General features: G+C 33.7%; 1 protein-coding gene across 1 annotated transcript in view; it reads right to left on the minus strand.

Moving 5' to 3' along the window:
• LOC143256794 (rho GTPase-activating protein 8-like) overlaps nt 1-20838 on the minus strand; it is a 54554-nt gene extending 33716 nt beyond the window's left edge. The window contains 4 exon segments of the mRNA XM_076514478.1: nt 534-621; nt 14816-15007; nt 15324-15425; nt 20577-20838. Of these exon segments, the coding sequence (XP_076370593.1) occupies nt 534-621; nt 14816-15007; nt 15324-15425; nt 20577-20628 (434 nt within the window). The 5' untranslated portion in view covers nt 20629-20838.
• Nucleotides 20839-25923: the final 5085 nt, after the last annotated feature.

Consider the following 25923-nt stretch of genomic DNA (forward strand, 5'->3'; position numbering starts at 1 on the left):
ACCTACCACAACAAAGTAGACAGCATTAAGAGTTTTTATAGGTCTATATATACACGTATATTTATGCAAAACTATTAGGATGACAAAGTTCGCTATTTGAAAATTGCTTACTTTTACTGTGATAGTGACACAATTATACTTTTATAAGAAACTTGGACTTAAGTTCTTTATTGAAAAGCATTTTTAGTTTCCTATCTACCTGAAAATTAACACAACTGATTACTTTACTGAAAGGCATCCTCATATTTTAACACATGTAAATAACTTTTGAACTAATGAATTCATTTTTGGTAGCTAGCTTCCCATTATCCATCTGTAAAATTAGTAAGGTAACCTATTTACTGAAAGGAGTATATGTATATCATAGCTGGGAAATTTAGAATGATTAAGTTATTTGTTGAAAGATAGTATATTTGTACTTACAGAAGAAATTTCACAGTTAAATGCATTGTTGAAAATCTACATATTTGTAATTACCTGAAAAACTTGCCATGATTAAGTTATTTGTTGAAAGGTAGTATTTCTGTACTTACCTGAGAAATTTGGCATGATTAAGCTCTTTGTTGGAAGGTATCTTACAAGCAGAAATGACTATCACCTTCCTTCCATATGAGTCATCACCTGAAACCAAATATCAGATACAATGAAACACTAATAGTTTATTAATAAAAACTTATTTAGTATACAAGTATCTGAAGAACAGAATGTGTTTACAAACTTATTTCAGATTGTTATATTCTATTGTTGGATTCTAAAAACATGAATTAATACTAAATGTTTTTGTGTTTTTTAATTTAAAAAAATACATTATTAAGTTCAATATAAAACAAATGTAGTATATTTGCACTTTTGTTACTGGTTTTTATACAACACTGATAAATCTCTTTTGTTGATAGTAATGTAAAAATGTTTTATGCTGTCCTCAAGCACCTCACTGTAATAAAACATTTATGTTAATAACTCACATGGTCTAGTGGGTTAACCACATACAGAAGTGCAATACATGTGGTTCAACAGTTTACCAACATAAAACTGTGATTGAGAAAATTAAGATTACAAAATATTTATAGATACATAAACCTGAAATAATCACATCCTCTAATGCCTATCTGACTGAGATTTAGGCAAGCAACTAGCTAAAAAAGTAGTTTCATATCCACCACATATTTTAAATTAACTCTATGTGTTTGAGTGGGGATTAAAGTGCACGCGTGTCACAATTTTTTGCAGAAAGTCATTGAACATGGTATGATGTATCTGATGTCATAACTATCAACTATTAATTTTATTGCTGATTAAGCAGCAATTCTTAATAGCGGAGAGTAAATGCCAGATATAAAATACAAAAATACTGAAAAAACTGTAGCTATACACTTCAGATATTCTACTGGTTATGCAACTGCAATGTGCAAACTCTGCAATGAACAAAAATACTTAAGATGAGCATCACCTTTCACTGTGACTTGTTAGAATATGTTGAAAATTCCCAGACATACTTTCACCACAAATACTTTTGTAACACCTCAAATTTCTTTTGTATAAAAATAAGTAAATATTAAATTTTGTATAGATTACTCAAAGCTTGCCGAAGTAAATGTGGAATTAGAGTCAACTTTCCTTCTCAAATACAATAGTCAGTTCATTGGACAAGCCACATTCTTGTTCAGCCAGTAGCAACATATTTAAAAAAATCCTAAAGAGTATTAAGAGCTTTTATGTGCAAATACTTTTGCTTAAAAAAAGCCACAACTGTAAGAATTTGTAAAAGTTTTGAATTACTTAATGATTGCCATTTCATACACATGGGTTTACAATTAAAAATCATAGAATAATACTTTTAATAGGTCTCATAGATACAGTTTTACAATTGCAAGTCCACCTTGGAGATTAATGTGCTTCTGTTTCCAATGGATGTTTAACAAATAGTTTTTAAACATTCCATTATGAATTTATATTTAATTCTCCATAACAGTAAGGATCTTTCACTGACACTTTTCATTTAGTTAATATGAATGAAAAAGGTATTTCATAAGTTAATAATTGTTTATTGTTGTTTCAAATTATTAGGTAATTATTTTGCTATAAGTTATGACAACATTTACCCTTAAGCCATTTAATGTAGGAGCTCTAAGTGGGTAAGACATAAAAGTGCACATATACAGTACAAGTTTACCATATACGTTAACACTTACCAAGAAACAATCAACAACAAAAAATATACAATTTGAACAGTAAGTGACGTCACCTACTGGTATTCTTGTGACAGGTTTTAAATATTCCAGTACATAATAGCACTTGACCCAAATATAAACCATTGCCTAGAGCTAAAGGTCACAGGTTTGATCTAATTACTTATAAGTATCAAAATGTGTACACTACTGAATGAAAACTTTTGTGATCCACTTTAATAGGTAAAAAAAAAATATAGAGGAGTAAAAAAAATTACTTCTCATTCAGGCCTTTTTAAAGTATTACAAAGAGCGAAGTATTACTTGATATGTTGGAGTTCAACAACAAGCATATTCTTTCACTTGAGCTACTTACACTAAACTTTAAACTTAATGGATATAGCAAGACAATTTCAGTTTTATTCAGCAGTAAAAAACCTCCAGATCACATGATCTGTTTTATCTGCTAATACATTTTTAACAATAATTATCAGCATGCACAGCAAAAAGTTTATCATTCTACTTTACAGAATACTTTTAATAATTAGGAGAAAATTCTGATTTTTATGATAACTTTGAACTTTTGACTATGTTCCAAGAACACACAATTTATTGATAAAATGCCAGGACATTACATATTATTTGAGATTTACCTGTATGAATACCTCTGCTTTTATAAGTCCAACTTTAGAAAATAACAAAACCTTCTGTGTTATTATTCTACTTGTCATGGCTATCAAAAATTTTCTTTCCTTTGAAAACAGTTACCAGTGACACTATACTATTGTCTATCATTTAATATTTTTAAGTTTCACAACCCAATAATCAATAGCTGTACCTATGTTATAATGCATTTCAAGTGTACAAAATTCAAGTTTTTATGTAGAAATAAAAAAATGGTCTATCCAAACTATGGGCTTTTTAACACAGCAAAACTACAAACTTTACAATCTTAAAACAAATAATTCAAAAATAGATCTCTTGATAAAAAAAATAATATATTAAACAAACAACACTGTGGTGAAGTAATTCATTATAATGAGAAACCTACTTAAAGTGAAAATGTATTCTAAAGATATCTAGTATAGGTAGTACAGGTTTTAAAACTTTAATTAAAATAAAGTACAGAATAACATTTTGACCTCCTTAGGACATCTTCAGGCTAACAAAGAGAGTTTGCAACTGACCATTGTGGGTGCAAACTCTCTTTGTTAACCTGAAGATGACCTAAGAAGGTCGAAACATTGTTTTGTACTTTATTTTAATTAAAGTTTTAATACTCATACCAGCCATTTTTTAGAATACTGAACAGCACTGAAGAAAGATATCATAACACCAACTAGAAACATTTATAGACAGATCTGTTGTATTTAGGTAACGGATTAGGGCTTAATTGGACTCTCTTATCCCAATATACAAATTCAACTGTGAAAAATAAAATACATTGGTAAAATATAGTGATTTCCATTAAATAACATCATGAGAGCAGTGTATTTTATGCTTAAAAATGTACAACCTCAAGTTTTTACATAGTGATAGAAAAATGACCTGTCCACACTACTGGCTTTTCATTTTCATTACTATTCTGTTAAATTTTGTGACAAAAACTAACAGAGGAAAACACAACTTAAGCTTTGAAACTGGTTTGTGTTATTTTTTAACTTTAATAAATCAGATAAACCAACACAGCTGACCTATGAATCAGAGTGATTCATTATACTTTCAGCCCTCTGAATTTTCCACTGGAAAAAACCTATATAGTTGAAACTATAAAACTGATAATTAAATTAATGAATAATACAAAAAAGCACATCTATTCAGTTTTTATTTCCCACAATATTAACCCTATAAGGAATCAGATGACTGATTTGACCAATTTTAGAATGATGAAACTATGTATTCTATTAACACTGGATTTTGTAAGTATATTTCAATCATTAAAACAGTAAACTAAATAACTGTAGTTTAGACAAATTATTGCAATGAATAAAAGTAAAATAAGAATCAGCACTGTGATATTGATAGGTCAAGCAGGTTGTTACAGAATAGGTCTAATGTACTCATCATGCAAAACTGTCCAATGATAAGCAAAAGCCTTTTGGTGTGCCTAACTTAGGTTCACTACTGTTTGGATCAGAAAATGGTGACTATATTTATTTACATTCGTGGCAATGAGTAAATATTAATGATCACATGACATTATTGCTGAACTAATTGCCTTTGGTCCCATCTGAGTCTAAACATACCCACTGATTGATTGAAGTAAGAGAAAGAAGAAAAACGAAATGGCACAAAATTAGTAACATGTTTTGCAACTCCAGTTCTTCATTTCTGTAAAAACATGAAGTGTTGAATCTGTCATTAAAGTCCTACAAATAAAGTCTGATTTTGGACTCAAACAACAAGAAGAGTTCAAGGCTTCCAAGAATACAGAACTGTTTTAGATTTGAGTTTTAGCACATCCCTATGCCATAAATACAATATGAGAACACACTAACTGCCATATGACTTGCCATCTGGGATTTTTCAAAACTTGAATTAGGTAAATTAACAAAAGCACCACTTTTCAATGGGGAGGAAGCAAGTACCGATTAGAAATACATTTCTCCGTTTAGGAAAATTATTTCTGATACATTACCTCCCACTTACATTTATAACTATAGTCTTAAATGAAACAGGTGGAGAGACTAGTGCAATAGATATAAACAAGTATCCTTCAAAAGCATCTGAAAAACACCCAGGAATGGTGATCCTCTTTGAGGGAGAAACACACATGGGAGACCATGCCACTTTTGTACCAAGTATACTCTGCACTCAGTAGAATTAGTTAGTGTATATATAGCCAGAAAGTGAAAAGAGCAAAACCAAAAGGAATGTGGAGAAAATTAAAATGGATGTGCTCCAAGATGTAGACTGACCAGGACAAGTTAGACCATATGCAGCAGGTCACTTCCAGTCAAACACCCAACAGCATTGGAATTACAACTTCTGATCCATGGTATGAAGAGAATCCATATCATCTTCACCACAAGTGAAATAGAATGGAATTATATACATGTCAAACTAATCTACTAAACAGGACACATTAAGCAAACTCAATCTGACTTGATCCCCTTGGTGCAACTGCAGCCTCAGGCAGTGGGAAACTCTGAGCTGGAGTGCTAAATGGAGAACCTTTGGCCCAAAGAACTCTACAGAAGTTGGAATGCATGTGTGTGTAATATCAACCTCTGGAATCCACTGCACAAAGGTGGAGAGTGTGAGGTAAAACTACAATATTGGAGTAAGGGTGAGGAACCAACTTATGTGAGGAGTTATGTTGATTGGTCCATATTCAATCCAAAGCCAATCACGGAGAATCAACATTTCGGTAATGGAAAGAAAAGCAGTCCCATTTAAAGGGATAACATGCAATGTGAAGAAACTTCTCCAAAGTAGCATCATCCTCTGAATATGATCACACAGAAGTTGGAGTGCAACATAAGCCTCTGAGTCCCATTGCAGAGAAGTGAATTGCTTCTGTAAAATATATGAAACCTCATCTTCCACATAGAATTGCAGAGAATGCGGGTGCTGCATCATGAACCTTAAGACCCAGTGTGTATGGTGATAAATAACAGCACTAAAGGAAAGGATAATAACTTATTAAAATAAATTATATGTGAGAATGTAGAGAGATGCAAAAAAATGAAATGTTAAGAATATTTTATAAAATATTAATAAGGTATGTACATTTTTACCATGCCTTTATTTTAAACATTTCATTGTAATGTACTACAGACTATACAGTATAAACTGATTAAGATAGCTACAGTTACTAATATCACAAAGAAAGTGAAAATATATATAAACATTTAACTTCAATTAAAAAGTGCTTTTGATATTTACTTTACCGGATCTAGGGATCTAAGAATTTTTTTATATTCACGTTTCGCTTAGCGAATTACAGTACAGGAGACAAAGGTGGAATGGAATGGAAAAGGAGAAAATATCCTTCTCTCAAAGCTTGGATCACCCAAGAATTGGTTGTGAAAAACCAGGCATCAAGAAACAAAATTGGCTAAACAAGCCTCCACTGGATCAGAAACACCTGAAATCACTGGAATTACTGGAAACAATGAATCCAACATAAGATACATGGCAAAATCTGGAATCCCTAATGGTAGAAATTGGTAAAGGATAGCAATTTGCAAGAGGCAAAACAGTTATGGGAGAGGTTCTGGTATCATGATGAGAAAAACGAATAATCAAAAACTAAAGGGTCTATTGTGAAGTCATTAAGTCTACATGTGATTCTAAGGTTTCTGGAAAATCTCAAAAAAGCTTTAAAAACTTATGGAGAAGAGGAGCTATTTGAAAGTTACAAAGATAAGGGGAAGGTAGATGAACCTGTGAAAACACAGCATCTTTCCCAAAACAATCCCAATAGCAACATATCCATATGTGAAGGGATAGGGCCACAGAGGACAATAGTACCAAGGAGAATGAAGGACAGAAAATATATCCCCAAAAGAATCCTTAGGAAATCAGTGGAGTGCCTTAGAAAGGAGGTATATGTTGGATACAAACTTCAGGAGAGCTCTAAAGATAAGATGAGGGTAGTAAAATGGATATGGCAGAAATGGAGAGGATTATCAAAAACAGACCTCCACATTAGCAAAAGTGATTCAAACTGCTGAAAGTCAAGTAAGAGCTGGTCAACTTGCTGATAAGCCAAAACACAAAGATCAAAGTCCATGGAGGATTAAGCAAAATAACATCAGTCCTCAACTAAGAAACAAATATTCAGCAAAAACTCTGATGTCAGAAGAAGGAAAGTTGGTTGGTTAGTTGACTTAGTGTTTTATGGCACAAAGCAGCTAGGCTATCTGTGCCAAACATCCAGTCCTGCTTTTGAGTTATTTAATGTTATGGCCATTTTTTAATTTCAAATCAAACAAAATGGACTTTGATTCTTAAAAGGGAATCACATAGGTCTAATGTATAACTTAAAATGTTATGGCTTAAATGGCATTAAAAAAAATGTATAAATTAAAAACTTAAATGGCATTAAGAGCCTTTAAAAAACTAAAAACATTACCAAGGTGGACAGTATCGCCATCACCAATAACACTGTCTCACATTATGGACAAACCATGGGACAGAACATGTTTAAAATGGTGCCATTGTTGAGAGTTGTAATGACAGCAAGAAAGTAAAATGTGGCTTATTGCAAACTGTGTGTTATACAGACTACACACACACACTGTATACAGTTCCAGATGAAAGAAAATGAGTTAAAAACTGTGACCAATGCATAGTCTAGTTAGAACAACTTCCTCTTTCCAATCCTTAAGGTAGCGAGAAGGCCAGAGTTCAATAGAGGGTTTTATTTGGAAAAGCTTGTTTTTGCATTGTTCACTCCAAGTGGACTGCCAGCTGGCAAGGAGCCAAGCCTTAAATACAGGACCATAGTCCATGTACGGAACAGGCACAGCAGTGATAGTGCCAGAGCAGATAGATTTAGCTGCGGTGTTGGTGAGCTTGTTCCTGTGAATACCAACGTGGCCTGGTATTCAGAAAAACTGGATAGAAGTAGATGTTAAAGAGAAATGGGCCAGTTGGTTCTGAATATTGGCGAGAACAGGTTGTGAACTAACATGAAGGGATTCCAGGGCCAGTAGAAAACAAAGCGAGTCAGTATAAATAGTGCAGTTTGAGTACTGCTTAGCTTCTACGTGATTCAGGGCATGAGAATTGGCATACAGTTCAGCAGTGAACACGGAAGCTGTACAGGGGATTCTGCGTGCAACCACCGAACCACAACAAACCATGGCAGAGCCCACACAGTCACCTGATTTCGAAACATCTGAAGAAATAGGAATGGAAGGATGGTTTGAAAGATGTTCAGCAAATAGCAGATAGTATTTCCAATTGGTAGTACCTGCTTTTCTCAGATGACTTAAAGATGGGTCACATTTGGTGACTGTAAGCAGCCATGGTGGGATGGGCTGACCAGTTGATACAACGTTATCCAAGGACAAACCCAATTCATCCAATTGTGCCAGGATACAAAGATCAAAAGGAGCAACAGCAAATCGTCTGTTTTGAAAAAGCATGTCCTACCATGGAAGAAAAACACAAATACTGGTGAGATGCTGTGGTAAGGAATGAAGTTTCGAAGTATATAGTAAAGACAGTTGCAAATAGCAGAGGTGTAGAGGAGGTTCAAGATACTTTGTGTATAAGCTCTGGAGTGGGGAAGTGCAGAAGGCCCTGGTGCAGAGCCAAAGTCCCTGATGATGAACAGGGTCCAGCATCTTTAAGGCTGAAGTGGTGGCAGAGCTATAGACCAGAGACCCATAGCCCAGTTTCAATCAAATAAGAGCACAATGTCTTTAGCACAGTATATCGATCTGCTCCTCAAGAGGTGGAAGAGAGGACACTGAGGATGTTCAGTGCTCTTGTACATTTGACTCGTAGCTACTTGATGTGTGGTATAAAGTTCAGCTTACGGTCAAAGATAAGCTCCAAGAACTTTCTCTCAGGGACCACGGATAGTACAACTTTGTCAACACGGAGTTCAGGATTAGGGTGAATACCTCATTGGCAGCAAAAGTGCATGCAAATGGTTTTAGAGAGAGAGAAGTTAAAGCTTTTTGCTGTGGTCCACTTCAGTAAACAAGTGAGGACAGTCTGTAGTTGCCGCTCAGTGTTAGATGACTGACATGAGATGTGAAAGTTGTTGACATAGAGCCCATTTGCAACAGTGAGAGGGAGTTGTTGGGTGATGGCATTAATATTTATACTGTAAAGTGTGACACTCAAAACACAGCCCTCAGGGACTCTAAGTTCCTGTAGAGAAGAACAAGAAAGTGTCAAACCCACATGAACTTGGAATTCCTATGCATTAAAAAATGTTTAATAAAATCAGGCAAATGGCCACATAACCCATATAAATGGAGGTCTCACAAAATGCCATACCTCCATGTTGTATCATAAGCCTTCTCAATGTCAAAGAATAAAAGATATCATTTGAGAAAGGCTTCTCTGATTGATGTTTCAAGTTGAATCAGTTAGTCCACAGTGGAGTGCTTTTGGAATCCACACTGGGTGGAAGGAGGTTGTTTGATTCGAGGAACCAAACAAGACGAGCATTAACCATTCTCTATGGTTTTACAGAGACAGCTCATCAAAGCAATTAGACGGTAGTTTGAAGGAATCTGGGGATCCTTCCCAGGCTTAGAGAAAGGTAGAACAATAGCCTGGCACCAGGAAAAACATTCTCCTGCCAGATCTGGCTAAAAACAATCAGAAGAATAGCAGGAGAAGCAAGAGATAGATGGCACAGCATTTCATAGTGTACATCATCAGGTCCAACCGATGTACTGCGAGACCAACAAAGGGCCAGTTTGAGTTCTACCAGTGTAAAGGGACAATTATATTCATATAGACAATCAGCTCAAAAGGAAAGGGGTGATCACTGTGCCCGGGTCTTGATGCCTAAGAAGATGGAGGTAGAAGCAGAAGTGCTAGGTACCCAGCAAAAGCTTTCATTTGTTTTGAGAATTATTCTTTTGGAGCCACAAAGAGATCCTGGCCATCAGAGAGCAAGACTGAGAGGGGGTCAGAATTATATTTCCCACTGACCTATCAAATCTTGTCCCATGTAACTTTGGAACTGGTGGTAAAAGATATGCTGGTTGTGAACTTAATCCAAGATTCTTTCTGGCTTTGAAGTGTAGCCCACTGAGCGTGTGTACAGACCTGCTGGAAAGCAATGAGGTGCGAGATATTTATGAAAAGTATTCCAGGCTCATTTTTGAGCCTTCCGTGCCACGTGGCAGACAGGATTCCACCACTGATGAGGATATTTTGGAAAATGTGTTGAGATTTAAGGAATACAATAAGCAGCTGCTTGTATAATACATTCAGTTACTGCTGCCACACACTCGTCTATTGATGGCTTACAGATGATGGCAGGATCAAGTTCTGCAAGAGCAATGAAAGAGGGCCAGTTGGCATGATCCAGCTTCCACTGGGTCACATGGGTCAGGTGGCATCAACCACGGCTGGCCTCTCTCAAAATTATAGGAAAATGATTACTGTCAACCCTCCATGAAAAATGTGAGAATACTGAAGGGGAGCAAATTGAGAGATCAATAGCAGTAAGGGACTGACTAGGTGCATGAAAATAAATATAAAAACTAGTATTGAAAAGAGAAAAGTTGTGATCTGAGAGCATATGTTCTATTGAGCGACTCCTCCTCATCAATATCAGTACCTCTCCAGAGGGGATTATGTCCATTAAAGTCCCCCAGGATTAAACAGGAAGATGGCAACTGTTCAATGATAGTATCAGGATCTGATTGATTCAGGAGACAGGTAAAGAGAACAAACAGTGATGGTACGACCAAAGGAAATATGGCCCGGCATGGCCAAGCGTGTTAAGGTGTGCGACTGTAATCTGAGGATCGCGGGTTCGCATCCCCATTGCGCCAAACATGCTCCCCCTTTCAGCCATGGGGGCGTTATAATGTTATGGTCAATCCCACTATTCGTTGGTAAAAGAGTAGCCCAAGAGTTGGCAGTGGGTGGTGATGACTAGCTGCCTTCCCTCTGGTCTTACACTGCTAAATTAGGGATGGCTAGCACAGATTGCCCTCAAGTAGCTTTGTGCGAGATTTAAAAACAAACAAACAAAAATCAAACCAAAGGAAACACGGATTGCTATGGCCTCCAAGGGTGTGTCAAGTGGCAAAGAGAGGGTGGGCACTTTCTGATCAATTAACAGTGCCATGCCTCCAAGCACTCGTCCATCACACAGCCTGTCATTTCTGTACAAAGAAAACTGCTGAAAGGTGACTGTATCAGCAGGTTTCAGAAATGTTTCCTGTAAGGAAAGACATACAAGATGGTAGGAAGCAATCAATGTTTTGATGTCATCCAGATGAGAACATAAACCTCAAAAGTTCTGCTGCAGCAAGGTGGCCATTTTTATTTACATATAGGCAAGTTGAGTGGAGAACCCTTTTGTTTATGACCATGTCTTTTTTCCTTACTGTTCTTATTCAAGGGAGGTCTATCGACCTCCACTGATCCTACCCTGGGTCAATTGGGCAGGTCTTTGCTGTTGGAAGGGGATTCCAGTGACTGAGGACTTGAGCAAATGATCGTTTTGCATCTAGGGATGTGAGAAGAAGGTGTATCCGAGGAAATGCCTGTATCCAGAACCAGAGGAAGTGGATCTTGGGATTTTTTGGAATGTATGTAAGGGACAGTGGATTCATAAACTTTTTTAACCATGGAAGTCAAAAGACTTTTCATTTGTTTTGAGAATGATTCTTTTGGAGGCACAGAGAGATCTGTCTGCACTCCCAATATAGTAGTGGAACAAAGTGCAGCAGCATATTTCCAAGATGAAATGGTGGACAGCAACTTTTGAGCCTCAGGATAAGCAATGTTATGAATCATTTTCAAATTCTGCACCTCTTTTTCTTCCAACCATTTAGGGCAAGAACAAAAGTAGAATGGGTGAGAGCCATTGCAGTTGATGCAATAAGGGTCCATTTCACAGTCATAGACATTGTGGTCCTTGCCACTGCAACGATCACGCATCAAGGAACCATGACATGACATCTTTGAGTGACCAACACTGGAAACATCAGAGAGGGTTTGGAATGTTTAGCTGTACCATCCAATTAAGATAACCAGCCTTGATGGTGGCAGGTGGATGTGATGATGTAAATGTCAGAAAGAGGAAACTGGTGAGCATCATATTTCCATCTTTGTGAGGGGAGATACGTCTCACTGCATAAACTCCTTGAGTGGAGAAACCACCGATAATCTCTGACTCGGGGATGTTCTTCAAATCTCTCTCAACAATAACTCCTTGTGATGAATTCAAAGTAGCATGAGGTGTAACCTCAACAGGTATATCCCCAATTGCTTTTGAATGCAAGAGGAGTTCACTATGTTGAGATGTGGATGTTTCCACCAATATGTCACCAGATAAAAGCTTCTTTACTGAGCTTGGAGAGCCAGCAAGTCCCTTCTGAATGAAAAAGGGAGACATTTGCCCTAAAAGTTTCTCTGAAAGAGAATGTAGGATAAGAAAATGAGGTACAACAGGTGTTACAAATGTTGAAGATTGCTGCTCAGAATCTTCAAAACATGATAGTTTACCTATGGAACTGTTTCTTCACTATTTTATTTAAGTTTTTATTTGGAGGATCCATAACAAAAAAAGGAAATTTTGGTGCCCAATGACCCCAGCTGCCATAGAGCCCTACGAGGGGATGCACTACAATGTCAAACAAGAACACTGCAGCAATCCCACAGTTTCATGAGCACTATACCCAAACACCAGCATCAGATACAATGTCCACAACACCTGTTGAAAACATCCAACACTGGTACTTGGTTGACCCTAGCCCAAGTGGAGAAGCCAATTGACCCAAGGCAAGCCCATCCAAAAGCTGCCTATCTATAGGAATTCAAGGCCAAAGTGGTGTGTTAGGGTTGAACCCCTCAACCACCAAGATACTCTCCTCCCCTTCACAGGTTGCCACACACAGCAAACACATGGGTGGATGTTTAGATCCCAGAGAGGGTAAACTGAAAGAACAGAACCTTCCCTGGGAGGTCCCCTCACCACATACAGGAATCCACACCGAGGGGGAGAAGGAGAGAAAATAAGGGGTTCTAATAACTGATGTCATGCAAAAAAGGAACGAAAAGTATCATGTGAAAACCAGAAAACAGAACACACATAAGAAACCATATCCAAAAGGGCAGAGTTAGGCCTAGTAGATCTCATAGAAGATGCATGGGAAGGCATAGCATAATTAGGGGTAGGACAAAAAAAAAAAAAAAAAGTCAAAATCCTCCTCGCCATGAGGGACCTGAATATTGTCAGGAGAAAATGGGAGCCTTATATAACAACAAATATCTCAACAACTGATGGCCGAAAAATCTACAGTTAAAACTCCCAGACCTGAAGCTAGTAATGGCACCAGAAGTAGTGGTAATAATATCAGAAGTAATAAAACTCAAACTTCAGAATTTATCTTAAATTGTGATGAAGTCAAAAATGAAAAAACAAAATCAAGAAATAAAGATAAAATATTATCATGGCAAACTAATATGGAAAACTAACTGTACCTAGTGAAGAAATCAAGGGAGTCACATGCATCAGGAGGGTGTATCATGCTCCTTTTGGTGGAGGGCTGTCACATGATGACTTACATGCAAAATGCAGTTGAACCACATTGATCATTGGGTAAGTAGAAGTTCAAGGTAGATGGCATGTGAGAAATGCTTTATATATAGAGGGCAGCAATGAAAGACAACAGCTATGCATGCAAAATGCAGTTGAACCACATTGATCATTGGGTACATGGAAGTTCAAGGCAGATGGCATGTAATAAATACTTTGTACATGGAGGGCAGCAATGAAAGAGAATAGCTGTACATGTGAGAGGAGGTAATGTACCACATTGGGATTACTTATTTTAACAGTTAACTTTTTCGCATTTTTTCTTAATTTTATGGTTTCGTTGCTACATTTCGTAGCACTAAAGCAAAAATCCTCATGTTAAAATCAGTAAATCACAGTAGAAAAACTATTATCTGTTTCCAACAGAGCTAATATAAGCAGTTTAGTGTCATATTTCACACCAGTACTAAGCTAGTGAAATTTTAAACAATTTATTTTACTTAAATTTTGTTAAGCCAAACTGAAAGGTTTGTACTTTTTACATTTTGGTTACTTTTTCTAAAAAAAATACATAAAAACAATGATTTCTAGTACTCATTGTGTATTCTAGCTGTTTAAACTTGAGCAAATATTTCAAAGCACTATGTAATCTCACAAATTTGGGTGTCCCCTAAAAAAATACATTTAACATTCAAACATGCATTTTAGAACATGATAAGCACATTAAGTACTACAAAAAGTATGTCTCAAAACTACTACAACTTGTATGGTTTTCTAAGAAGGCTATAGATAGGTAAACAGTTTTGTTACTGTTAATAACGTTAAATTAAATCAACACAAATCAAGGAGTTCCTGCCAAATGAAAAATAATGATGGGAAAACTAAATGTATAATTGTAAAATTTAGATAGGCAGCCATATAAAGGTGATTAGCAAGCAATCTCAAAATTCATAGAGAGAGAGGATGAGTTTCTTTGTTGAGTTTGATAAATTTTATTGATAGTTTAGAAAATACAGAAAGTAGGGGGGCACAAGTTTTAGATTATTGTTAGTATTGATGTACAGTTTGTATTTTCAATTGGTTGGAAACTGTAGCATCCTACTTCAGATGTAAGTAAGTCTGAGCCAAGATGTCATGTGATACAGAAAAATTAAGTACAAGATTTTTCAAAAAAATATTTATTTTAAAAATTAACAAGTAAAAGCTTAAACAATACAAAAATGTTGATTATGAACTACATTTTCATGTCAAAGTTTTTGACATATATTGATAGTAAAGTTGTTCAATTAAATTCTGAATGTAACACTGTAAACAATTATCATGAGCACTCTAATTCAATCATACAGAAATATTTTAAGTGGTAGTCCTTGAAATCTTTGCTCTTTTTATAAACACATGCTAGCAATACAAACCACTAATCCCATGCAAAATTATAATTGTTAGTACAGACCTGCAATTTCTACAATCCCATATTTGGCAATGTCTGAAAAATCATCTATATAATCATCATCTAGTATTCCATTTGTTGTACTGGCTAATGCTTCTTCAAAGTTTTCATCCATCAGTCTGTCAGACAAAGGTGAGTCAAGATACTGGTAACTGTCATCACAGTTCATTTCTGCTTCCTGATCTATTTCTGTTTCTATGTAAAAAAAACAACAAAAAACTAACAATATTTGACACTGAGATAAAGAAGTAAATTTATGAAGGGAAAAAAATAAACACTTTTTTATGATTTGTCTGAATTTACTCATTTAATATCATACTTGATAAATAATTATAAGAAACTGAGATTCCATGGAATATACAATTACAAAATATTAGAAATGTTCCAAAAAAAAAAAAAAATTAATGAATTTTATTTCAGAGTAAAATGTTACAAAGATTTTTTTTTATCTTAAAACTACCAAAAGTACTCAGAAATAAAGTAAATACTATTATACACAAACCAACCTCACCTGAAGATGCTGCCTGAATTAATTCGGTATCATCAAATTCCAAGGCAGGTTCATAGTCACAATCATGATTATCTGGCACACTATCACTGTTGGTAGAGTCACCTACATGTACAAAAGAAAGATAAAGTATACACACATATCTATCAACACTTATATTAATATGCAAGACATTCAGGTGAACACACATACAAGAACTAACCTATCACAGAGGAGAAAGTGGTGAGGTACAAAGGTGAGAGTACACAAGTCCAAGAATCACAATGTATATACTCACTTTGTACACTAAGTTTTGCTATGAAATCATCTAATCACTTAGGATGTTGTAAGTTCCAATTTTAAATATTTGGTACTGTACTGTTAGGAAATTTAACGAGTTAATATTCAATAACTTTTATATATTAAACATTTTAAACAGAAAATTGATGTAGATACACTACCTACTCTCTTCTTTTGAATATCACAGCAGTTTTCAAATCATGAGATGTACATGTATATTGTGGTTTGGGAATGTTAATATCCTTGTTCAACTGTGTTTAAATAAATTAATATAATGCACAACTTCATATATGATGTTTATGCCAAGTAATACATTATATGTAGTGTTCACTATAATGTAATTAAACTTAACAGTCAATATACTGTTTTTCAGAAGATTTTTCACATTGTCAACAAGGCATATTTTGAAAATACCTTGGTTTTAAAGAATAAGGTGTTGTATATATGAACCTACATTCATATGCCTTTGACCTAAGGCATATGAAATAATACTAGTGAAATATATAAAGTGACATGTAAAACTAACAGCTATGTTACATTTTGCAACTTTCTTAGATTTGTTATGTTTGAAATAAATTATTTTTAAACAAATTTTAGACAGTAATTAATCTCAATTGAAAAGTTAAAATACACAAGGCATTACTGTTAACTGCCAACTTTACTTACTTTACTGTCACAATTCTAATTTATAAATCTGTAACTATTCTTTAACATTGTATAAGAAGTTAACTTGTATCAAACCATCACTGTAAATCCACTTGTTGATTTTTTAAAATTTTGTTTGTCCATCTTAAAGAATAACTTTATTTTTGATAAGAGCCTATCACACATTAAGAATATATTATCTATTTATTAATTTTCAAACATTATTTATTTATTTATGTTTGTACACAACCTTCACTGAACCTTGTTCTGGTGCCAAACTAAATGTTTGATCATTTCTTAATAAAACAGCTAAAAAGTCTTAAATATTATTCTATAGATCAAAAATTAAACTATTGGATAATAGTAAATATTTTTTTTCAGTTTTTCTAAGCATTTCTTTCACTTTTTTTGTTGTGAAAATACTTGTTAAATTATATCTGTTTGAAAGCTACCAAAATATTCTAGACACAGGAATACATATTCACTACAAAACAAAAGTTATACAACTACAAGTTGGTTAAGTCTTGATAAAGGTGTACTGTTTATTGTTGATGCATGGCTCTTTGTTTAAAAGTATGGTGTTTTAACTTAACAAATACACTAGGGCCTAAGTGATTTGTGATGTTTGTAAATATTAGATATTTTTGTTCATCAGCATGAGAAAAGATGGTGTTTCTCTAAATAATAAAAATAATAATTTTATTTTTAGAATTTTTGCAAAAACATTAAAGAAGGGTTATTTGTTATAGATATTCCTCAAATAGGAACAGTCAACATTACCCACCACCTAAACTAATCTTTTTTATCTTAATGATTAATGGGATTTAATTATCACTCTAATAGCACATACACCCACCCACACACACATACTTTCTGTAGCAATATGACATGAATCATGAGCCTTAAGATTCACAATGTAGGCACTTGTCTATGCTCAGATAAGAAATACAAAAAAGGTTAGTAGTAGACTGGAATTTGGTAAAGAAAAAAAACAAAAACACACACAACAACAATAAAATTTATAATGAAAAAAATAATTTTAGTTCAGTCTATTTTTTAGCTCATTATCAGAAAAGAAACTCAACAGCCCAAACTATTAGAGAGTGAACTTTCCTTCATCAGGATCAATTGGTTGATTATTTGAGTTGCAACAATCAATCAATTTTAATTATAGCATAATATACTATAAAGTGAATAGGATGAAGGGAAATGTAAAAAACAGCAATATGTTTATCCATATTTGTTTAATTATAAAGAGTTGGTTGTTTATGTTTTAGTCAACAATATAAGAAAAAGGATGGTGACTTATTGAAATTGGTTGTTTAGATGATTCTGGAGATGAGTTATCAAATATTAGATGGTCTTATCAAACCTCATAAGATCATCCATAAGACTGATATAGTAAAGGTTCCTGATTTCTTTGTGCTATATTTTAAAGTTTAAGAATTTCAAAAAGACAGGTTATGTTCTAGTCAAGACAGTTATTTTTCTAAGCACTGTTGGCAGAATGTAAAGCCAGAATTTTACAAAACTTCTTGAAAAGTAAAGGGATAGTTTAAAATTTCTTAACATTGTGCAAGAACAACATTGATTATTTCTGTATTTTACCATAGATAGTTTAACATTTAGATTGATATATCTTAATTGTTTGAATAACTAACACTTATGGAAAATATCTTTAAAATCAGGTAAATGGTATAATGTTTTTCTGGACATAGTTAGAACATATTTATTGAAGTTGATATATTAACATTGAAACTGTTTTAAATGAAAGATATATCTGCAGCTTCAATAAAAGTTTTTAACTGTATACTTAAAAACTTTTAATTATTTATTTGATTCTCTCCCCTTTCTCATTTGAAATTTTAAAATTTCTCAACTTGAAAAAATTTATTGAAGCTAATAGTTTTGCTTCTAAAACAATTATGTTAGACACGCATAGTAAATGTAACAATCTTTGCTCCAACATAGTGGCATCCATTTTATTTTATAACATCACGTTTGTTAATTTCTTCTTAACGTAATCAAATACGTTACCAATAGTTTTTTTCTCTTTTATAATTAGAAGTAACAAAAATATTTCAAAAAGTATAGATAAATTGGTATCATATACAATGCATAAAGTTACAGGATATCAGTCTGAAATAAATTGGTTTCCCATTCAACAATCCCATTAGTTTAATATACAAAGGTTGTATAAATTACATTAAAATGATTTTGAAGCCTCATCATGTTGATAATGTATATTGCCATGTTCTGTCACACTATATCTGACAATTAGACATCTTGGCAATAGCCATTACCAAATGATCTGCCTTAAGGCTATTATGTCCAAAGCACATCATTCCTCCCTAACTGCTTTCCATAAATATCTAGAGTATGAAAAAAATAGTTCCTTAGCACCTAATTCAACATTTTTATTGTACAAAGTTTCATGCTGCCTTTGGCAACATGACTGGTATGTCTTTACTTGTTACAATACATTGCACTTTGTTTATCACAGCTAAGGTATGACTTGTTGTAGGTTTTGTTCTGAATGGTTGTGGCAATTTTCCATATGGAAGAATCTAAATTTTGAATCTGAAAACATTTTTATAATCTGATGAATATTTTTGATACATTTTCAGCAGCATCAAACTACTTAATAAACACCATTCAATGTAAAACTGAAGTTCTGACACAAACTATTCCTCTGCAACATCCTATGGGCCGTTGTTGTCACATGACTTATTGATTTGTTTGTTGAAAATCAATTCAACATAATGTATTTAGCCATTTGCATTTTATTAAACCAAAAGGCAATGAACTGTTGAAATGGAAAGACTTTTGATCTAAATGCTGTACTAGTATATGAAATTAGTTTAATAATAATAATATAACATTCCTAGGTTAATTCCTATTTTATGACTATTTTTTTACTCGTCTTTTTTTTCTGGAAATTAATATTCTAAGTTCTTTCTACATTTTCATATTAAAAATGTATAACTATAATCTTTATCAGCAATTAAACTGAAGTTTTAATCAAATACTGAGTTATGATGGATGGTAGAAGTCTTATTACAGCTAGTCATTGCTGTCATATGGACCACAGGGAACCATTTGATCATTGAATGTTGTCCTAACACACACACACACCCTTTAAAGAGAGTAAAATGTTAAACCCATGCGTTATCTTTCAAAAACATCACTGACTGTTCTCATAAAATGCTCTTCCACAACAGTCAGTACTTCAGAAGTGAATCACCTTGTTAGAAAAATGAAAACTACATTAACTGGAACTCTTAAACTTGTGTCCTCTTATCCTGTTTCTTCAGAATATGACAAAAAAAAGTCAGAAGACTTTATTTTATCACATTTATAGTTAACCTTCTAAACTTCAATAAGTCTCCTCTTACCCTTCCCACTTTAAAGAAAATGAAGTTAAGATAGCTCTTCTACCACTGAAATCACCCTATTTTTAGTATTAATAGCAATTCTCTCCTCTGAACCCCTTCAAATAAGTCATGAACACCCTTTCTTAGATAAGAATATGAAAACTGCATAAAGCATTTTAAGACCACAAGTGTCTATAAATATACCTTAAATTCCTATTAACTTTATTAATAGCAACAAAGTGCTACCTCAATGATTTGGATGACCTATCCACTTCTTGGCAAAGATCCTCTTTTTAAGCAATGTTATTACACTAGTTCCTATCAACAGAAGAACGCTGATCTATTTATGTCAAAAGTGATTTCAAAGGGCAATATATCTACTTTACAGATATGACAAATTGAAGAGGTGAATAGCACTAACAGGATTTTGTGTGTATTATAAAATATATTAAGTACACACTAAATATTATTGAAGGACTTACTCGTACAGCGTTATACTGATTAATTACAATCATTACCCAGTGCAAGTTAGGACTAACAAAACTAGTAAACTAAGCATTAGTTATCAATGTTATTAATATTAAATAAAAATATACAACTTATCATTTTGATTTGTTATTTTATAGTATGCGTGAGTGCAAGCCCACTCCTACAAGTACCCTATTTATAGTTCTATTAATAACAATTAACAATCAAATTACGCTGACAATTTATTATTAAATCTTAGTATTATTATTAAAATTCAGTACTTACAGTATTAAAAAAAAACAAGAGAGAGATAATAATACAGTCGTTAACTTTACTAGTTTGTATAAAAATTACCAAACTTCTGGTTTAGCTAATTCAGTATCCCATTCTGTGAGATGGCCAATGTTACTTGTTGCTGATAAATGTAAACTACCATTTCCAAAGTAATCTAAACTAGGCCTTAAATTAACTAATCTTCAGAAGTCCTTACCCGAGAAACGTCTTTCGTACGTTCTTCCGTTCTCATTTTCACATTTGTCCATCTTCAAAAATTAAAATTTAAATGACTTAACGTTTTCACTAGTACAACTAAATTATTCGATCAGCGAACATTCATGTTAGATTTACTGTTAAAGTACCATGAATATTTGTAAGATATGTTAATCCTGTATTTAGGTATGATCCTTCTACGATGCTCTCATTCCCATTTCTTTCTCACACATCGTCACATAGTAGAAGACGTAGGTTACACATGACACACAAACCCATTTCCGCTCTGTGATCTTAGCTACTGATGTCAGAGATGATTTTTTTTCTTCTTAACTACCGACTTCCATTGCTACTAACAAATACTCACTATTTTTTTTTCTTATCTAACCTTCAAAATGTATTTATTTGTGTTTGGATAATTATAGTATTTTGTGTCAAAATAAACATCACAACAAATACTGCTACATATGAATTTTAACGTTTTACCATTTGTAATGCTCAGGATACTATCAATAAACAAATATATATGTGGTATTTCTGTTTGTCGAATTTCTTGCAAAGCTACTCGAATGCTAATTTTAAAGTGATAGACTATAGGGAATAAAACAAATCAATGCCATCAATCGCCAACTTCTGGTTACTCAATTAGCATGAAAAACTCGATTGTTACCCATGACCTCAAAGTGTGGAGTGCGATATTTTATTTTTCTTTTTAGTGGCATTAGGGCACAAACATAAATAATCTACAGTTCAGCTCCCTAACCATTGGATCGCACTTGGTCGAAACAAACAAATAGCTGGAAACGTTATAAGAATAAAATTTAGACCTAAGCAACTTACACACACAAAAAAACACGTTTTAAAATAAAATTTGCGAAAACAACAATTCAAAAAGGGCACAATTACAAAACAGCTTTTGAATTTGATTGCACGTTCCTATATTTGTCGATAATAATATAAAATTACTGTTCAGTGACTTTGTTCTTCCAGTTAAATTGTTGTCAAACAGTTTTCTTTCAAACATTTATGTTTATAACATTTTATTTCAACTAGATGAAAGATCCTGCCATTGGATAAGATTGCCCAGTTGCTTTGCGCCAATAAACACCAAACAACAACAGTCATTGGGAAACGTAACAAACAAATATCACGGCCTAGCATAGACTAGTGATAATGGCGATTGACTCCAAAGCTGCGGTAGGCGGAATGAAAATTAATTGTCTGACATGCTTGCCTTTTTAGTCGTGAGGGGATTGTAAGTGATGGTATATCTTACAATTCAAGTGCAGAAGCCCATAAGTTACCAATGTATGATGTTGACTAGTTGTCTTCTCTCTAGTCTATCACTTGAACTTTAAGTATGTATCTTAAACGAGATGGAAAAAAATACTTTCAAAAATATAGACAAAACGACAAAGAATTCCTGTATGATAATTTTTTGCTATTTTTGACTCCGATGCAGTTTTTATTTTGCAACAAACAAAAATTGTTAGTATTGTGTCACATCACCACTATTTTATTATATATAAACTTTTGCTGATGAACTGCAACAAACGTCATTACAACCAGGGCCAAACAAAAACAGAAATACAAAACACAATTTTCAAATAACTGCAAATTTTATCATTTACAAACAACCATTAGTAGACCCGTGATGGCCAGAACCAGGTACAAATGTTAAAGAGCAATATGATATAAATCTCAGTGTTATTAGTTTTAATCAATAAAGTGATTAGGAAAAAAAAAAGAACAAAAAATATCATTCCAAAAAGAAACAAAAAACACACAGTATTATACAATTAAATATTTTCTCAAGACGAATAACAATATCGAGCAATAATTTGGAGTAATTCTAACCGTACTCTCTTGAACTGAGATGTTTTCACGATTAAGAAAGACTTTTTTTAATTTTCTGGTAAGACCACGAGGTTGCATCTCACGTGACTAGCTATTCCCATAAATCTACACAATCTTTTACAACATTATCTCTGTACTCCACCACTAGGGGAGGCTTATGTCAGTTTCATAATATATACTCGAAATCAACGTGCTCCAGTTAGAAGATAAGTGTATGACTAAAAATTCTTAATATAAAAAGCTGATGGAAGGAATATTAAATGAACGGTAAACATAACCAAAACAAATTAAAAGTAGAATTTGCAATCTCGCAAACGACATATACTGAATTACTTTTCAATTTCTTAACAAAAGCTTATTCATAAAGTATGCAGTTAGGATTAATTGGTTTAGATTTATTCGAATCCCATTAGAAGATGTTATTAAAAACAAATTAGAGAACCGTTTTAACTGTTGTCTAGATAAAGAAACTATTTTCTTATTTATGACAATTTTTGTTTAAAAAGTATATTTTGTCAAAGAAAATCAACTTTGACAACAGAAAGTATATACTTGTTTGTTATTTTTAAGTTCGCGCGAAACTACAGGAGGGCTATCTGCGCTAGCCGTTCGTAATTTAACAGTGTAATATTAGAGGGAAGGTAGCTAGTCATCATCACCCACCGCCAACTCTTGAGCTACTCTTTTACCAACGAATAGTGGGATTGACCGTCACATTATAACGTTCCCATGACTGAAAGGGCGAGCATGTGTGATGTGACGGAGATTCGAACCCGCTATCCTCAGATTACGAGTCGATTGCCTTAACTACCTGGCCATGCCAGGCCGAGTACATGTTAATTTTCAAAACACTTTATTTCATTAATGAGTTAAAGCGTGCGACTGTAATCCGAGGGTCGCGGGTTCGCATCCGTGTCGCGCCAAACATGCTCGTCCTTTTAGCTGTGGGGGCATTATAATGTGACGGTGGGTGGACTAGCTGCGCTAGTTCTACACTGCTAAATTAGGGACGGCTAGCGCAGATAGCCCTTTAGTAGCTTTACTCGAAATTCAAAACAAACAAAAAATAATTCAAGGCAGAGGCCATACATTTAGGAGAACCATTAGAAGTGTCATAATGTTTTAGTTATTTGTTTCATTCAGTGAATAAAATTCTGCTTGTGAGGTTCATTGTGTCAATGAAGTTACCAATTTTTCTATTTAAAAAATGAAAACAATTTGTTACAAGTACAATTTTGAAACAGGTTTGAAACTATTTACACAACTGCACACCTCTACATACATCTTAAAGAAAACTCAATTATGATTACTAAAGTGAGTGAATAATAAATTATCATAATAATTTAAAATAGTAAAATTGGAGTATAAGTAAAGAATGTGAGTGATAAGAAAGTGTTACTATTTATTGAAAATATATACAATTATATAAAACAATAAATACGCAATTAAAACAAAAGCCTTTCCAATGAATGACCGAATCAAAGCACATAAAAACAAATGCGTTTGCTTAAATAAAAAGCAAAATAAAGTTAAGCCGTTTCAAACTGATCAACATGAGTGCATTTATATAACAAACATGGTAAACCTTTTAAGGAGAAAATTCAAAGCTATGTGCATATATATATAACAGAAAATTAAATTAAAATGTCTATGTATATATAACGAAAGAAATAACAAAAGTAAAATAATCAAATATGAATAGTTTAGACGACATATTTACACAATCTACATCAAAAAATGGCGCTGTTACCTTTGATGATGGAGCTTCCTAGTAGGTACTGGGCAGTTGTTTTGACTTGTCTGAAGTTAGTGGAACCGCATTTGATATCTTGACAAGGGTCTGCTCCACTGATCGGTTAGTGAAGATGATGGTTATTGGTTGGTCCGTTTTGGTTAACTTCTCTGGCTAACTTGATTTCATCATGCTGGTAGTTCGTCATGTAGTGAAAAAACTACCAATTAACTGAAGAACAAAATAGCCAAAGTATTAAAAATTCAATCTTATGCAGCAAAAGCCTAGATTGAAAATGTAAGATTGGATGAATTCATATAGGTAAAAAAAGTCAACATCGAGTGTAGGTTGAAAAGGGGTCATATCTGTTTCGTTACAGCTATTACTTCTCCCTAAAAATTACGTTTAGAGGCTAAGTAATCAATGGATTACCTTGGTTGAGAGACATTCCTACGGGGTTCACATTTGCTCACACTCTAATCACCAATAAAACTTTTGTTAATGACGTACATTGAATTCACGCCCAATAGATTTCATTAGGTCTCTGCTTAATGAATACTTTTCTTAACCAAACTACTCTCTGTTCCCGTTTCCATGATAAATATCAGTACCCTTACCCTTTGACCTAAATTCATTCTTACTAGTACCGTTTAGTTATTATATAAACAACATTCCATAAGGAAGGAATGCAGTCGATACTGCAAAATTGAATCACATATACACGAGTAAACTTGTGTTAGCTCATACTCTTATCATTAGAATCCATTAACCTGTTTTTCGTTTCATGTTAGAGTCCTTCTTCTAGTTACAACCTTAACTAAATTCTACCAACTTTGGTAGAATTTACAAACACATGAGTATTTTATGTTTACTCATTCTACACCTTGTAGTAAAACAATTTTAAGAAAATATTTAAAAGTATTTCAATCTGCATAATTGAAAATATTCTAGTTAATTAGCATAAACACTTGTAGATCTAGTTTATTTTAATTTTTAGTACTTAAACTACTGTTTCCAAATTTCAGTTACTACTGAAAATTTTGCTAACTTATAAGAATGTTGTTTTGATCCAGTCGAAATATCTCTTACTATTACGAAAAAACAACATACAGAAATTTGTTTTGATTCGGAAATACAGTGAATTTCTCACACTGTGAGTCTTTTCATTGCTCTTACTTTTCCGTGAAATTTCGAGTCCGGCATACACAGGTGGTTAGGGCGCTCAACTCGTCATCTGAGGCTCGTGGGTCGGAATCCCCGTAACACCAATCATGATCACTCTTTCAGCCCTGGGGGCGTTATTATGTGACGATAAATCTCACTATTCGTTGTTAAAATAGTAGCCCAAGAGTTTTGGTGGATGGTAATGACTAGCTGTCTTTCCTGTAGTCTTTCACTGCTAAACTAGGGACGGATAGGGCAGATAGCCCTTGTGTAGCTTTGGGCGAAATTAGAAAAAAAAACAAATAAAGCAAAAACAATTTCTATTACACGTCATATACACTAATAGATTTTACCAGACTTCTTCAGGTCCCATATAAAATATTTCATAACTATATTGTTACTTTCTAAAGTGTAACCACTTACGAGCAGTCAAACTCGTGTATTTGTCTTTTCAGGTATCATAAAATAAATCGTCATTGACACATTTCAGATAAAGTAAGATTTTTCAACTAATGTAAGTGAAAATTAATTTTTGTTTTGTTACTGTAGTGTATTTCCGTCACTCTGACAAAACACAACTTCTTCACATCAATGG

Source organism: Tachypleus tridentatus, chromosome 7 (assembly GCF_004210375.1).
Source record: "Tachypleus tridentatus isolate NWPU-2018 chromosome 7, ASM421037v1, whole genome shotgun sequence".
Lineage (NCBI taxonomy): Eukaryota > Metazoa > Arthropoda > Merostomata > Xiphosura > Limulidae > Tachypleus > Tachypleus tridentatus.